The sequence below is a fragment of the Acromyrmex echinatior genome, chromosome 2 (assembly GCF_024713525.1).
Source record: "Acromyrmex echinatior isolate Ae372 chromosome 2, ASM2471352v2, whole genome shotgun sequence".
NCBI classification, from domain to species: domain Eukaryota; kingdom Metazoa; phylum Arthropoda; class Insecta; order Hymenoptera; family Formicidae; genus Acromyrmex; species Acromyrmex echinatior.
Genome location: NC_141853.1, coordinates 10,167,006 through 10,185,438, shown reverse-complemented (window position 1 = coordinate 10,185,438; position 18,433 = coordinate 10,167,006). Strand labels below are relative to the sequence as shown.

The window sequence follows — 18,433 nt, the reverse complement described above, 5'->3', positions numbered from 1 at the left end:
TAAGTTTTTTTACACAGAAAGAACGGTTTTTTGCTGAAACACTTAAAAATTTAGCTAGATAAAAATAATTTCGTTGGACCATAAAAATAATTATGCAAAACACTTGCGTTGATAACAATGCCGCAAAAAATTTTAATGTTCTAACAACCAGTTTGAGCGTCCTACATGATTATTTTAATGGTCCAGACAAAATTATTTTCTCAGACCTATATCTAATTAATTTTTTAGATATTTTTGCAAAAATTGCTTTTTTTATATATGCCACACTGAAAAAAAGAGTCTAATTGCATCTAATTGTAAATCAAAATTTTCTAATTGAATCCATTGTTACATTGAAAAAAAAATTCCTAAATTTAAGTACAATAATATTTTCCTGTACAGTATCAAGCGAACATTTCCTTACTGCAAATAAATATTTATTCAAAAAAAGAGAGTAATACTTAAATAATATATTTAATTATTATATTTATTTGCAATAAGAAAATGTTTACTTAGTATTATTCAAGAAAATATTAGGAATTTTTTTTTCACTATTATATAATTTTAGCTGAGATAATCAGAATCGATATGATCAGAATTTTCTGGTTCGTTTATTTTCAATCAGAAATTTTTCTCCTTGTCAGTGCATGCCACTAGCATAACTTGGTCGATATTCTCACCATCAATATTAGAACGTTTTTTTTATCTCTATTCGTTTCCGCCATTTCGTTTCGCGATTATCATCATGGTCTTTAGATCGTTATTACTTGTACATTTTAGCATTGAGGTTAGAACTCTTCAAAATTACGTGGTTTCGAGATGCGTCACGCGATGACAAATACCGATGTCGAGATCCTTATCGTGTCGGTCGACCGGTTAATCAATCGATTGCGCGATAAGCCGCGAAATGTATTATCAGACGTCTTGTTCGGTACGCCTGCGACGCCTTTTTCTCACCGAGCGGCATGTCTTTGATCCACGGGATGCACTGATTTTTCGTTGTACACGCTTCGCAAAGAATCTCTCCGATTATCGATAACTCTGTGTACCGAACGATTACGTTCCCTCCGTCCAAAGCTGGAACGTCCGGATAACTTTTTCGAGAATCGCGGTATCATCAGGACAACATATCGTTATCGATTTCGATTTTCATCGATAATAAACTAGATATAATTCCGCATGATTGCCTTCCTGCCGATTTCTGATTCCTCTCTTTAAACCTGTTGCAGATTTAAATATTAAATTTATATTAAATAAAAGTGCAATAAATAAATATTTAACATAACAGTTTTATATATAAATATAAACATTTTTGCGCCGCTCTGGATATAGAATACAAAAACTTTATTTTTCCAATATTTTTCCAACGCTTTTTCCATTGCTTATAACTTTATTTTGTTAATAAAGGTATATGCGTTCGCTTATGGTTTATATGTTCATTTTTATGAAAGTTATAAGCAATCAAATTGGGTTGGATATGCTTTTCCCAAGTGTGTCCTTCAAGTTGATCATGAACAGTTTTCATGTACTTATTATTTTATATTTTATTCTATAAATACATTCGGATTCGGAGGTTTCGTTCTTTCAAACATGTCAATGGAAAGAGGGCTGATAAGAAAATATAAGTAATTTTTGTCCCCAACAGAGAGAGAAGGAGAGAAAAAAAGATAGAGAGAAGAGAGGGGGAGGGGAGGGGAAGACGCAGAAATTCGCGTCTAGACACTGATATATGTCTACGCGCTTCGATAGAAAAGGCCCCGCATCTAATTCAATTGCAGGCCGCCGTTCCGCAAACACTCATGATAATTCAATCAAGCCTACCCTATGACGTTATATCCACTTTCCGCCGCCCCTGCCGAGCCTAACCCCGTACGATGGCACCGCGGCAGAGGGTGGAAACGGCTCGTAATCTCCGTATGAGAACATCTGCACTCTAATCGGCTGATGATTTCCACCGAAGCCGATTCCCCGCTTCTTAACGCGCACGCGTCTCTCCTCTCACGCGTACGAAATAAATCGTTCGTTGATATTGAGCATTCGCGAGGCAAACAATCGGGATTAACGGGATACTAGTTGAGAGCTGGATCTTTATTTCGCAGTTGATAACAGCGGCGTACTTCCGGCGATTTTCCGTCCGACAGATACTAAAGTTGTCATGGGCAGTCGTCATTTTGAGAAGCAATACTGCACATGATTTTTATATGAGGACATGTACCTTGAAAGTCGAATATTTAATTATTAACGAAGATATCAATAAATTTTTATGAAAATTTTTTAGCAGATGCGCTAAAAAATGAAAACTATAACTCAGAATTTAGAAATTTAATTTTAATTTTAAAATAATTTATGCATGAGAGCGAAAATGATATAAAATAAAAAAACTAAAGAATATATTTATTGACATTGAATTACAAGATGAATCTAAAAAAAGAGTTACCTTAAATAATATTTTGATATGTAGTTAAATAAAGCTATATAATTTAAAATATATAAATTACTACTATGGAATACTTATTTCTCTTTAAAAGAGAAAATAAATAAAAAGTAATATATTTTTTACTTTATAGAATATTAATACAGCAGAATTTGAGTTAATTATATTCATTATACGAATCTTAGAAAAAAGACTTATAAAATAAGCATAAATTAACATGCAGGTAAATGTTCATTGCCGCCTGTCATAAATAAAAGATGTAGTTCTACGTTACAAAATTTAATCCACAAAAAGACAGTACTACGTCATCAGTTGCGAATATATTAAGTTTATTACGAATTAAATCCCATCCTTTTTTTTATGATGCACAAATTTTTTATGATACATTAATATTTATCTGAAAAATTCTTAAAATTTACGAAATTTTTTTATATTAATTCACAAATTTAAATCTTTTTAAAATATTTAAAATATTTTTGAGTCTGTTAGTAAAAAGCTTAGATCTTCGAAACAAAAAATTTAGATATTCTAACCATCTTATCTCAGGTATTTTCAGGCATAGGTATCTGTAATCCGATTAGAATACTTATTGTTTTCCCGATTGCCTCAGCAAGAGAAAAATAACTAGATAAAATTGTAGAATATTGCTGTTTATATCGCTTGTTTATTCTAATTACATATAGTTGCTTTTGCTATTTACATAAAATTATAAATCATCTATACGCAAATGTAAGTGCGCGTTTAGACAATGAAAAAAAAAAATAAAGAAAGACGGATATTTTTAAATATTTAAATAAAAAGACAGAATTATGTGCGTCGGTGAGCTAGGAATCCCAGCGATAACGTCGCGATCGTTTTCCAAGTACAGAATATTGATACCGCATAACTCTGTTTCAGGATCTAATCATGCAAATGTATGAGTCGTTAATTAAAACCGACGCAAACTGTATCTCGCCGCGGGACTTGGCAGGGAAAGAGGTGGAAGATCGACGAGTTTTTGCATTCCTGACGGTCACCGCGGTAAGTAATGCGAGTAAATTTTTCTCAGTTTTCTCGATGTTTTATTATGTTCATTATATACTATCTACTTTATTTATTACATTTATTATATGGCACGACGTTTACAAGAAAAAACGTTGTTTACTTATGTTTAAAAAATAAACTGTTTGCTACAGTAAATTATTCGCACGAAGTAGAAAATATTTTTCGTTCTTCGAAGAAGACCTTGATGTAACTATTCTCTTCCGCGTTTTGATTATCGGAAGCGATTATCAAAATGTTGGAAATATATAGAAAAACTGGCTGATTAAGAGAAGTAATCCTATTTTCGATCTAAGCGGATCTTAGTGCTTAATATAATATTCATATACAAATTTTTGTAAATACATTTTTTTTTCAGTTGTATTTGCAAAAATTTGTATATCAGTATTATTAAGCATTAAGATCCGCTTTACCCGAAAATAGGATTATTTGTTTTAATTAATTTATATTTTCGTCAGCCTAATCTTGAATTATAACACTGAACCTACTTTCGATTGCGTAACTAAATTAAAGAATGTATTATGTGGTCAGGTGGAAACAAAGGAATCTAGCAAATTCACGAAATTTCATTTACAATCACTGTATTTCATACTTCGATTAGTTACTGAAATTTCGATTATAACCACCTTGTTAGCCAATAAAGTTGAATATTTTTCACACAATATCAAAAAATCTAATTACCTAAACTTATTCATTGTGTTGCAAATTTAAGATATCACTGAGATGAGTTGAAATATCCATTAAACTTAGCCAGAGACTTTTGTTTGCCGAAGTTTTTTCAAGCATCAAGTGTTCCGATTAACGGAACTATGTCTATTCGTCAAAAGAGACATCGAGATGGTATGAAATAACACAGATCTCTTTTCACATCGATTTTTCATGTTGCATCGAACATTGGTCTCGTATCGAGATTACACTGCGAGCTCGCATTACTACGATCTCGCAATTCCGTTAATTGAATTATTCTTTGTTCTCGGCAGTGCCTACATCGCGGTCATCGACTTAATTATTCATCCGTCTCATTGAACACATTATCGAATTAATCGCGAGCATAAATTAAAGACCGCGATCGTATCATTGACGCGCTCGTGCGATCGTGCATGCACTCCACCATTCTTTCTCGCGAATAATATAGCGCCGCAATAATTATAAGTGATAAATACAGCTGATATTAATGTTGCCCCCGCGATAATTGCGACTTCGTCGGATCGCACGCTCGCGCGCGCGCGAAAAACACGTGTTAAACGCAATACTGTAACATTTAATTACAGAAAATCATCGGCGAATCGTTTCGCGCCGTTGAATATTCCATGTATCCGATTATGAAAATGCGATAACTCGCGTTAATAATAAATGAGCACACGAGCACACGGTTGCACGTGGAAAAGGCTCGCCGACTCCTGCGTGAGCGACATCATTCACTCTATACCGTACAACGATAAGTTCCCCGGGTTATATAACGTAATATCAAACATATTCCCATTCCGAATTTAATGATAAGTACTATAAATTTTATATCCAAGATCGAAATCATCGATGTATTGGCGAAGTAAAAATTGAGCTTTCTTTCTTCTTTTTTTCTGTCTCTTCCATATATTTATTGGTGTTACATATTTCTTTTTATTTGCAATTCTTTTTTTTTTTTATAATTTTCTATCATTCTTATATTAGTTTAGTTTCTAAATATAGCACGAGGTGCTGGAAACAACGTATATAATCTTGACCTATGATTCAATCAAAAGTCATTATCGAACAAATATAAGTTGTTAAATATCAAATTAATAAGTTGTTATAGTTATTAAATTTAATAATTTATATTTGCTCGGTATTGACATTTGATAAAATTATACAGTTGATCATTATTACTACGAACTTGAGTTCTATTTAACGTATATAATGTTTGCGCACTTGAGGAGATGCTATCTTACAGAGAGAAATTAAAGTGTTTAGTATTTGTGACTGCAACTACACGGTAAGATAATTATAGTTAGGAACTTCAGTTTTATAGTTATTACTGCTGTAATGTTAAACGGTTATAATTTTATGGTCGCTTTTGGGGATAACCGTACATTATTTTTATACAGAATTATGAATATAATTGTTATTATTGACTATTACAGCAATAATAACTATAAAAATGAAGTTCCTAACCATAATTATTTTTCCATGTAATTAAAATCACGAATATTAAATACTTTTCTCTCAATAAATGATATAATAATGAAGTTTGAATACAAAAAATATAACTTGAATGTAATCGTTGTAGTGTGATGAGGTTTTCCTCTGAATGCCAGAATTTGGAAGACAATAATTGTTTTTAATTCTATTTGAAATTTAGAATTACGACGTTTGTCATCGGCAGATATTTAGGAGAAGCTTTTCCGATAATGTAACAAAGAAATATGTTAAATGATAAAGAATCTCGTTCATTGCTGCGGTAATTTGCATCTTGGATTAACATTATCATTATGCATGCGACGTAACATTAGCATACAGCGTGTCGATGAAGATTTTTGGCCACATTAACGAAGAGTATTTCGACAAGATGAACAGCGATAACGTATAATGATGGAAATTATATCAAAGTTCCCTTAGACATGTTTTGGCATTTCTATGATCGCTTTTAAGCGGCAAGATAATTAACGATTGATCTTGTCGATCGCGCATTTCTACAAGCACATTAACAGGTTTCACGTCCGTTATCCTTGCCTGTCCTGCTTGCGACCATCTATCCTTGACTTATGGTCAATATTACGTCGAAAAATATGTAGACGATATGCGTCTTTAGTAATGCACGATGTCCCAAGGTTTATTTACCACAAATGTACTTCATTAACTATAAATTGCTCGAAAAGTATTCGTGGATCCAAGATTAGTGATTTTTTTATTCTTTCTTCCTTTTTTTTTTGCGTATGCTGAGAGTGCAATCTTTTTATGATTCGCGCTGCAATGCGAGAAGTCATCGCTCATAAATCACGTGGACTTTAACTGCCGTCTTATCACGCGACAAAAAGATTTTATTCACCTGCATGGCTAGACACGCGTACGACGACTTCCCGGTAATTTCAATGCCAACAAAATTGTAATGACGTCACATCGTGAAAGGAGGCCGTTTCGCATTCTTATGGCACTCGGGCAAAAATATTCAACATGCTGCGTGTAACAATTTGGCTATGGTGTAATAGTTTAGCATAATTTGTGCGTGCAGTTTGCGTTAAACGTAAGACACTCAATCTAATCATTCGGGACTTTATATTCATCGTTGCCGTCGAATCCTTTTTTTCGCTCTTTGCTATTTCAAATCTAAGAGGTACCTATACTATAGTTTAACACAAGGTAATCGTAAAATTATTGCGTTTTATTATTAAGATTGCATTACTCGCATATCTTTGACAATTACGAACATCAAGAAAATAATAGTAAATTTTTTAAAAGTAGAATATATAAATGACAAGATTAAATCATGAAAACTGCAGCTAAATATTTGAAGGTATTAAAAGTATATATTTTAAAATATAAAAATATTTTTAAATAATAATTTTTAACTGTATAAATAATTATGTATATATATATATATCGGATATCTATTATTCATATTTAATACATTTGTCCTCTGATTTACGCTAACATAGATAAATAATGAATACGAGAGGATTATTTGGCCATCTAATTACGATGTGCGCGCAACGAAGTGATACGTTAAACTAATTTTCAAGCGATCGAGTTTTTTAAACGTTTAAACAGTGACGGTGTAGCAAACCGTGCAAATTGTAGTTAATTGATAGAAAAAAATTACCATTATCGTTAAAAAAAAACGGTTTCAATCGAACAAGATTATTTGCAATGTAGAATTAATCGAGTCAGTCACGACGAGATTTATTCACTTTCTGGACGAAAATTAAAACGATTCGTTGCACATGTACGCGAGTTTCACGAATAAAGATCGGTGAGATCGAAGGAGTGGAAAATACCCTATCTTGTGTGATCGGCGTGTCTCATTTCATTATTTTTATATTTAGAACGTGTATTATTGTGCACATCTAGTGGCGTCTATCTTGCTTCGTACAGATTTTATGCTTTTATTAAGCTTACTTTATGAGAGACATAAAATGGCAATTTGTTCCTTCGCGTCGCGAACCTCCTTTATATAGCCTCCTTTTACAATTAGTATCATATGAGCCTTTCGGAAGTCAGACTGATCAACTGTATAAAATAAGAAATAACCAAAACTCTCTATGGAATAAAAAAAAAATCGACGAAGTTGTAAATTGATTGCTCCGTTATTAATTTAAAATAATAACATGTATGTTGATCAAAAGGCATTATTTAATTCGAAGCAACCAACATGATGTAATTCATATAAAAAAGAATGAATACTAAATTTATTTTAATAAGAATAATTCAAATTTGCAGATGTAACATAAAGAAAATTGAATTGTTTGACATTTTTGTAAAATGGCGATTGCTACAACAATACAAGATTTCAGAACTAATAGTAGATTCAATTATATAATAATGTATTCTTAATATTACTTCATGGAGAAAGCTGAGTTAATGATTGCGTTCAGCAGAAAAAGTGGTTTTGCAATTATTGTGAAATTCTTTAATATCTTTAGTTTATACAGTTAGATCAGTGAAGGAATTCGACAAGGAAGACGAATATTAAAGCATGCACGACATTTGTAAAGGTACTTTTTCTACTGAAGGTAGTCATTTTTACTCAACTTTGTTATTCAAACAATCACTGCAGTGGGTAACCAATCCGAACTGTCAACTCCGAAAGGATATAATTGTATCAGTTCAATAGACCCATGTCAGGTCTACAGATTTTAAAATTGAATGAATTTATAAGTTTCGTTTGTAAATTTGACAATAAGAGGGATGTATTTCTTCGCATAACAATATTTCAAATCTCTGCGTGAAAAGTAGAGAAAAGAACAGCTCAAGTGGTACTTACTCTGCGTGGGATCGGCCGGCTCGTCCTGTATATTGACCGGTGAAATTTTCAGCGATCTCGGAGGGCCCTGAAAGCCGATGGGCCCGGGCCCCCCGGCTGCGCCCACCCGCTGCATCACGCCGGCAGCCCCTATTTCCGCAGCTCTGCCACTCCTGCGCACCTCGCGCGACGGTTTTCGAGCAATCTTGAAGCCTTCGTACGCCGACCACCGGCCGTACTCTTTAAACTCGCGAAACTTCGGCCCGACGTGTCTGCTACCTTCAGAGCGCGCTTCCGAAGCTCACTGGGGGTCGAATCGTACAACCCCGACACGTACAACACGTTAGATACAAGATACAAGAGTTTCAGACTTTCCTGCTACTTTACTACGTCATCGGATTAAAACTCAATTCTTATGCAATTTAGAAGCAAAAAATCACGCGTGTCTCCAGATAAGCTTTTCAACGAACCACACAATATCAACGTAATGTAATGGTGATCTGTATTATTGTTTCATCTCGAAATGATAAATGTTCGAAACATTTGTTGACAAACTTTGACGAATTTCGAAGGCAGTTAAATCAATCTCTACCGAGTGTAATTGGCGTTCCGTCTGTTGTTCCGGCTTATCACCCGTCCAGTTCAACCAACACCTTCGCGACTCCTTGGTTCGTTGAAAGTTTATTCGCTAATTTGTTATTTTTTATATTTCCACGACCTCTTGCTTCGTCGAGAGTTCCCTCAGTTCACCTGGTACTTCTCTCTTTCGCGGTTTTTCCACTCGATCTTCTTGCTCCGATTCTTCTTTGGGATCTCCGTCGAATCACCACACTTCGACACGCACTCTTTGAATGTCGCGAAACTTATCTTGCGAGTTCGACGAGAGGTTTCTCGTGGTTATCAGATGTAAATGCGATCATAGACATGATCAATGACTGTACAGAACTGGAAGAACATTCTAGATCTCTGCGATCGAGTTTTTGTTGGAGTAACTGGCTCCGAAATCGGCTACTTGCGGTCCCTTATCGGAATTTCGAATACACGATTACGTCATTCATCAGCAATGCCGGGCGAAAAGTGGCGCGTTGTAACAATGAATATTCCGTTACTGAAACCTTTGGGGAGATGAATCGAACGATAACAGACAATGATAAGGGCAAACGAAAGAAACAATCATTGTAGCAGAAGCTGAACGAGAGGTTTGAAGAAAGGTATAGAAATCAGAGGAAAGAAGGGGACGAAGGGATAAGAGGGGAGGCAGGTGAAAAGAGAAAGAGAAAGGGCAGGCATCAAGAGAAAGACAGATGGAAAGGGAGGGAGTGAAAGAGACAGAGAGAGAGAGAGAGAGAGAAAGAGAGAGAAAGGAGAAGAGAGACGCCGCGGTTACACGAAACTACTCCAACGAGACTGACGACGCGGGGCCCCGGGAGCCACTGACTGCCAGTTAGGTGTCTCGCTATAGTCTGCTGGAGAATCCAACCCAACCTAACCGGATCCCACTGCCGGATCCCCACTATCCACTCTATTTCCCTCTCGCTCATCTCCATCATTTCTCGCTCGCTCCCACCACGGACTCGTGATACCCCTACCTTCACCAGGACCTCGCGGCGGATCTCTATAACTTTCCCTACCACCTTCGGGCGTTCCTATCGAACGCGAGAGAGCGGCGCGCGACAGCGAACGATTCGTCCTCGCGGCGGAGTCGACGCCGTCCGGGATCCACGCCTCCGCGGCCGCCCGGCGAACCGGCAACAAAATGGCCGACGCGCACCTAATCGATTCGCGCGTGTGCCTATCCTCCGCGACTCCACGCATCCTTCTCCTCCGCCGTAGCCTGTCCACCTCCATCGCGTCACTCTCCTCCTACCGTTGCCGCGTTATCTCTCTCTCTCTCTCTCTCTCTCTCTCTCTCTCTCTTCCTCTCCTCCACGTTGCTCCTGCGCTTTCCTTCTTCCTGCTACCCTCCTTTGTACGCCACCGGGTTGCCTTCGTTGTTCCTTTGTCTTGTCTCTCCTCTCTTTGTCTCCTTCCATTGCCGCCGATATATCGTCGTATTCGCCTGCTCGTCTTCGCCGACATATTTTCCATCATTCCTCCCCTTCTCTCTCTTCCCTCTGCCTCTCTCCTTCCCTCTCTCACGGCTCCAGCTCTTTCTCTCCGTTAATCTGCGAGCTGCCGTGATGCTACCCGATGAGCGGTAACCAAGGGCCGGTATCTATGTCGTGTCCGTGGCACGCTACGCCCGCGTTCGCTCGACTGCAATTCGCGCATATCCTCTCTCCGAGACTCTCTTTCTTCCTCTCGTTTGTTTCTCGACTATCTTACGATTTCGTTCTGCCGATATATCCATCGCGACCCACTATCTCACGTGACTTGCGATTAGGAGACCTATTCTTGAATCTATTCGGAAATCTGTAATATACGTAATGCATCCCGTACAGCACAAATCATATCTTAGCAATATTGCAGCAACATTGCTACGTTCCAATAATATTGCAATGTTGCTGCAAACTCCTGCGCTATATATTAGACTAATTTTTTATATGGTGTGATATTTTTTGCGAATAAAGTCTCAGATCGACAATTAATTACACTTATCTATACGGAAAGAACGATTTTGCTAAATTATCTAAAAATTTAGGTAGATAAAAATTGGAAAACATGCACACACACACACACATCCATAATTTTATTGGACTATCAAAATAATTTTGTAGGAAACTCAAGCATGATAGCAAATAATCAATGTTGTAAAAAGTTTTAACATTCCAGCAACCAACTTGAATATCGTACATAATTATTTTGTACTTGAATATCTCACATAATTATTTTGTACTTGAATATCTCACATAATTATTTTGTACTTGAATATCTCACATCATTATTTTAATAGTCTAACAAATTGTTTTCAGATCCGTATCTAGCTAAATTTTTTTAAGTACTTTAGCACCTTTTTTTTCATACGGATAAAACAAGAGTTACAATAATATACCATAGAACATTATTATGACTTTATTTATTATTTATGAGCGAATTTATGAGTGATAAATAAAGTAACAAATGATGATGTCTTCGTCATATTACTCCAAATATACACAGAATTTACAGCAACCTTGCAACCAACCTTGTTCCAGTAATATTGCGGTAACATTGCAAACGTTGTAGCAATATTTCTGCAGATTTTTTTGTGTTCTATCTATTGTGTTCTGGATTTCTGTGTTCTACCTGGGATATTTTTTTTCTCTTCTTGTTTATATTAGTTAATTGAATAGTTAAATAATTTTGTAATGGAGCAAAATACATGATTGGGTTATTAGTAACGAAACATTTTTTTCGTACATTTAGTACATAAACTGGACCGGTAGTTGCCAAATACTTGGCATTGCCTCACGTATATATGATCAAAAAGATATATCTTATACGTTCGCCGTCGTCACGGATGGAGCTATCTCTAATGGCGGCCACTTATATACGCGACGCGCAATTTTTCAAAATTGACAGACATCCCGACATCTCTCATTCCTTCGTATTTCGCGTTAAATCTCGAAAACGTTCCGGCTCTCGAGCTGTTTCCCTTCGTCTCATCGTCCTCCTTTCTGAGTAAACCGTCGCTTTAAAGGAATATTCGAGGACACTTCGAACGTGTCTCCGGTAGAGAACAGCGAGACTCTTCCTACCGCCGCACGAGGTATCGATTAGGTCGATTTCTGCGCAATGTCCGACAGAGGCTAGAAACATCGCGCAGCGAAAAGTTCGGTTTGGATTCCATTGAATGAGAATGGGGGAGTGTACTGTAGCCTTTCAATTTAAGTATACTTAGCCGATAGCTTTAAAGGTAAACCGAAGTCGAAAAAAACGTGTGCAAATGGCAGATCCAGGCTGCATTTCGTTTATTATAATTTTGACTACGGAGTGTCAATTCGTTCCGATTTCAATAAAAAAATAACAGAATATACAATTAAGAAATTAAGATGGTATAAAGAAAATAAGTGAGGCCACGATGATAAATGCGTGATGGAGACAATGACGAGCGGAATATTTTACAATTACTCTCAATTAAAGAATACAAATATTTGTTATTTTAATTCTACAGTCACAATGTGTTTTATTTCGAACCGGAATCACAATGATTACTGTGTTATTAAAAAGCTTCTCTCCCTCCATCTCTCTCTCTCTTTCTCTTTTTCTCTCTCAATGATAACACAATTGAAGATATTCTACATTTTTAAAAAGGTTCTCTCTTCCTCTCCCCTCCCTCCCTCCCTCTCTCTCTCTCTCTCTCTCAAACACAGTTGAAGGTAATAGGTATTCGTTAATGACAAAGTGCTTGCGAAGTAAAATGTTTTGTCTTTAATACTCTCTGCGTGATAATTTTTAATTAAATTCGCACACACATAACTCTTTTGACATTAAGTCGACACGTCTGTTCGCTTTGTGACTCTAGAATTAGACGTTTTTATTATATTCTCGTCTGTAATGATAATTTCTTTTATATCTTTTCGCTTTTTGAAAATCTCTCCGGTTTCGAAGAAAACACCCTGCGATTTGTATTGTCATGTACGCGCTACTGTTCCAAGATTGAAAAGCGTCGAAGCGTTGTTATGCAAAGTCGAGCTGACCCACCGACTATAGAATTTGAATCGAGTAAATGGAGTCTCTAAAGTAAATGAAGTTTCGTATTCGTCGAACTTACTCGCGTATATAATAATTCATCCCCTTAAATTTTTTAGATTAACTCACCTTCGTCCAGTTAGCGGGCGAGTGTTTTTAATCTCGTTGGAATAACGCTGAACGTCGCCTTTATCAACGCTGATAGGGATGATGATGTCGGATGATCAAATAAAATTTTGGCTCGTCCGACAGTTTTTGCTTCAACATTTCGGCCCGACTAAAGTTTGAAGCGTGCGCTTTTCTCGCGGAAGTAAATATTTCCTTCGCGCTCGCCGAATCGATGTGATTCATTCTCGCCACATTATCCGACATTACGATTCAACGAGAGTGAGCTTTTTGCCTGAAAGTCTCGTTAAATTGTCTGGTCTCTATAAGACACGTCGCGCGCACGGCTGTATCAATGTTTGACAAGATTACGTCTGCTGAATGGCGGATTGAATATCACAGCAGTTACCATTTTCATATTCGAGTCAGAAAAAAAACGCGGCATTATCCGAGCAATTAGAATCTCTTTTTTTCCTAATGTACTAAATAGCGTTTCTCGGAGGGGCAATTCTAGAAATTAATCCATTAGATTTCATTGTAAAATGTATTATCGTATATTCGCGATAATACATTATAAAATAAATGGAACAGCGCGGAATTAAGTGTCAGCGACTGTATAAATTAAAAAAAAAATCTCATTTTCTTTTGTTAAACTGTTATTTTTCATTCAATATGAACTTTATCTATATGAAATTGTAATTTCTACAGAAGCAAGTCAATTATCAACATGTTTAGAAATTCGACAATAAAACTACTGAAATATTGTAATAGGACAAATTTCAAGATTTTTTTGCATTTGTTCTTGTATTCCACAAATAAAAATTAATTTTCAATTTTTTGTTTATTAATACTTGTATATTATTTATTAATATACGTAAATTTCTTACAAATAATTTCAAAGTGGACATTTAGTGATAATTGTGAAAATATTTCTGTAAATGTTGGAAACGAAAATCGACACACTGTGATTAAAATATCTATAGTTGGAAAAAGTATATGATATTAAAACAAGTATACATGCTTACATTAAAAATCAATATCTTAAACCTTTCGGCGTTACTGGAAAATTATCGATCGATCGATCGAAGATATTAACGAAAGTGAAAGCTAATGCCATTTAGACCTCCGTATTGTAATTTAAAGTGGGTAAAGATAACATATCTCTATTGTACATTTGCTAAATGTAACTACGTCTCATTTCACGTGAAACATTCAACATTATGGTATTATAATTTGCAATAAAAACTATCTTTTGTCGGCTATTTATTGATATTATCTTTGTCGCTTTAGTGTATAAATTAGATTAAACAATATCGGCGTTTTCTAATACTAGATATATTTGCGTTAACGCCAAACTCGATGCTGGTATAATCGCAAACGAATACAAAATACCGATTGCTGCAGTGATTACATAATTAATGTAAAGCACAGCCCTGATTGAAAGTGAAAGTAGCAATATTGTCGATTTATTCCGCTTTATCGTTTATTATCCGATTTCGTAGGATCAATATTGATCTCTTTGAAATGACGACGAAAAGAATAGTCGAAACTTGAACGGGCAACGGAATGGAGGCGCGGCTCGCGTGTCGCACGACACAACGGTGCGATTCAAGCGGAAGCTTCTTTCTTCGAATCGAAGCTGAAAGGAGCTTGCGCAAGAAAAAGAAGCAAAAAGAGCAGCAGCCTCGCGTGGCGTGCTGTGATTCGCACGGCAAAAAAGGAAGAGCTTTCGCGGTTCGCTTGCGGCACATTTAGCTAATCCGCGTTACGCCAGCGAGTTGGTCGGCGAGCCGGGAGGAATACAATATCGGGGACTGGCCATTTTGCTGATAAAAGATCCATCTTGTCATGTATATACCTCGCAGTCTGTAAAGAATTTCTTTTAAAAATGAAAAAAAATATTAAAAGAGGTAAAATTTTAATGAATAAACGAGCGTTTTATGAGAAAAAAATTAAAGAAATTGTGAAAAAAAATTGTTTTTGGGTCTGGTATCTCTATTTTACTTCGTAATCTGTTTCTTTTAAAAATGTTACAAGAAATATTAAAAGAAAATAAATTAATACAAATTAAATAAATAAATATAATAGAAATTATTAATTTATTGTAATAAAAAATCAAAGGGCCAAATTTTAGAATCTGCAATAATATTTGGATTATTTGTACAGCAATACTCAATTGGCGAAGTTTTACAGACCACAATTGTATAACATAAGTCTTGATCAAAAGAATTGAAAGAATTCGTTGCGGCAATGCCTTGCCTTTATTGTGGCTTGTAAATTTAACAACTGAATGTCCATTTTATCTCCAAGGAAGTTGCTTGAACAATTTTTCGCATTCCAGTTGTTTGTACTTCGAATGTCACTAAAATATTATTGCTTTGTTAGAGCTGAGATAAACATTTCTGCTTTTATTATCTCGATGAGTTCAATGGTGAATTCAGCTACATAAAGAGCCGACGTTTTACGGGAACGTATACCTAATGTCTTATTGCGTTTACAAAATCGCACATAAGCTGAATTGATCAGAAATAAACCGTGGATTTTCGGGATACGCTTACAAAGTGCATGAGCGAGAAAGATAAGTCACGAACGATATATTTTGACATGATGACATACATTCGAACTTACTATAAATGTTTGTGACGTACATCTCGTAGTACTCGTTAAACTGTCAGTACCATTACCATCATGAGGCATTAGACCGGGTTACATCGAAAATTTAAATATACCTTTTTTTTAATACAAATTGACAATACAATTTCGTCTTTGAGATAGTTACAATTAAAGAAAATTATACGTACTCTCTTGTAAATTTGAAGTTAAATTTTATTATTTTTTTTTTTGCATATAATTTCACAATTTGATTGAACAAATAATGGAATCACAGATTCTGTGAATAAATCGACGAAAAAGTAATAGTACCTATGAGAACCAATACAAGTTGTTGTTTGCTAAGATAAATGATCATCTCAAAACTTGACTTGAGAGCATGCTTTTTAAAATTTGCGAGGCTAGTTTATAAAGTTATAAATGTTTCATTTATTAGCGTTAAGATATAATTTGAATACTGAGAAGTTCTTTATCCGAAACGAGAGTTGAAATGTTTATAAACGTTTTTTATTGTTGAATTTTTAAATGTACAGTAAAATTCTTATTGTTTATAAATGTTACTTTAATAATATAAAATTAACATTTACGTGAACAATTTATGTTATATAGCTCTTAGGCATTAGTCTTCCAATAATTGTTTAATAATGAAATAGTTTATAATTTACTTATTTATTCTGCTTTACATTTGTGCAAAGAGATTCGCACAAGCTCTTTTATCATATGTAAATATACAATACATAACACACGCTCCTACGAAAACATAATTTATTTATTATTTTCTGCACATCAGTTTAATTATAAATTATTCTCATACCTTAAATATAATATTATGCGTATTGAATTTATATTTATTATGATGTTGAAGTAAAAAATTGTCCCAGGTAGTCTCAGAACGTCCGTTAAATGACGACACCGTTCAATTCTTTCTAATGCGTCGCAATCGGTGTGGAAAATGACGAAATTTTCTGCTTCCTCTGACTTGCCATCGTGAATCGGAAAACGTTTTTCGATGATATCGAGTGTTAGAAGATCGTTCGTCTTAGCGACCGGTAAAGCGCAGCGTGCCTCGAAATTATGAGATTTTACAATGGGGTGGCACAGCGCGGGACAGGGATGCTGAAGTGGGAGCGTAAAGGAAGGCTTCTTAAGCGGCTCAACGCGTAGGAGCGTATAGATGCGGGAAGCCGACAAAGCTATCAGCGCCGAATGCATCCCGGAGCAGATGCTTCTCTCCATCTCCCTTCCCTCATCATCTCCCCTCCCCTCCCCCCTCTCTTTCTCTGTTTCTCTTTTAGAAGTTTCTCGCTTGAACCTATCGAAGGCATGCACGAGGCATGCCGATGGTCCGCAATAATTCACGCGAACTTCAAAATGCTTACAACGAGCTGCCGTTGCCACGGTCGGGTATTCGTTGTCTTACTCTTCTCAGTCCTCTATTTTGGAGTGTTCGGTGCGACTTCCCGAACTAGATAGTAATTTGACACGAAACTCAACATTCACAAGAATCTCTCTCTGATTTGAGATACTTCTTGACTCGAAGTCCTCTCGTTTTTATTAATATTCATGGGACTATATTAATTCAGTAACGATCCACGGACTTATTAATATTTAGAATTGCGAATTGAAAGAAGATAAATGGATGTCTTAATCAAGTTTTGTCATAAAGTTTTTGACTTCACAGGTGCAATAAAAAAATTTCTACAAGAATCTGCGTGCTGCAATAGACGTGTTGTACTTCTCTCTCTCTCTCTCTCTCTCTGTTACAGAGATACATATAAAAAGAATATAGAAAGAATAAAAGTATAAATAAGTATCAATTACTGAAATATTTTTATGTAGTTCTCTACGTAGAATCACTTATTGTTAGCCAACTTGTTTCATTTCGTTCGGAAAGAGTTAGGCGTCAGACGCGAGACACGAAGCTTTAATCACAGAACTGTTCGATGTTGCGATATTTAAATCTACATAGCAGGGGTAAAAAGGACGTATTTAAAGATGAAGAACAAAGGAGGGAGAGAAGGGAACAACGTTGTGGAAAGAACGCAAAACCTAGGACGGATTAAGGTTTTCTTTCGCACTGAGAAACGCCTCAGGATACCAATTGACCTCCATATTCACGACCATCCGTCGTATCGGGAGCTGTTCTGAGCCGCTTAAGTAGGTAGGATTTAGTTCCGTGAAGCGACAACGAGTCGTGGCTGCCAGTTCCCCGCACGTTAAGGCGCCACTCGCTATTCTTTTTCCTGCTACCTTACAGACCAGGTCTGGAATCCCAATGGCGAGTCTGCAGAAGCGCGTTCCATACTAGAGAGAGAGATAAAAGTCTGACAGCGGTTTATCAGTTCAACGATGATCCGTTGAAACAGGGGAGAACAAACATAAACACGTAGCATAAAATGAGCAACTATTTATTCTCGTTAAGTTAGATATCTACTTCGTGGAAAAAATTCAAAAAATTATTTATTTTTTATAATTTCTATTCGAAGATAAAGAATGTGTTTAGAACATAAATGTCTGTATGATAATAAATTAATTTGTTTTAATTTTTAAATGTTCTCTTTTATGGTACTCTTATTGTATAATATACAATAAACATATACTATGTCTACAATAGTTTAATAGACGATTTTTCTTAATTATCAAGTAGCACAACTATTTATACAATAGATTTTTTAATAAATTTAAAAATACGCGATATCTATTCGAAGTAGGACTTT

The 18,433-nt window shown here is 35.7% G+C and overlaps 1 protein-coding gene across 3 annotated transcripts in view; it reads right to left on the bottom strand.

The window, feature by feature from the left end:
* The window catches only part of tup (LIM1_Isl and LIM2_Isl domain-containing protein tup), a 38,217-nt gene extending 28,361 nt beyond the window's left edge, over nucleotides 1-9,856 (bottom strand). For all 3 annotated transcript variants that reach the window (XM_011059496.2, XM_011059497.2, XM_011059498.2), the window contains exon 1: nucleotides 8,412-9,856. In XM_011059496.2, coding sequence (XP_011057798.1) covers nucleotides 8,412-8,526 — 115 coding nt within the window. In that variant the 5' untranslated portion in view covers nucleotides 8,527-9,856. The remainder of the gene's footprint in view (nucleotides 1-8,411) is intronic.
* Nucleotides 9,857-18,433: the final 8,577 nt, after the last annotated feature.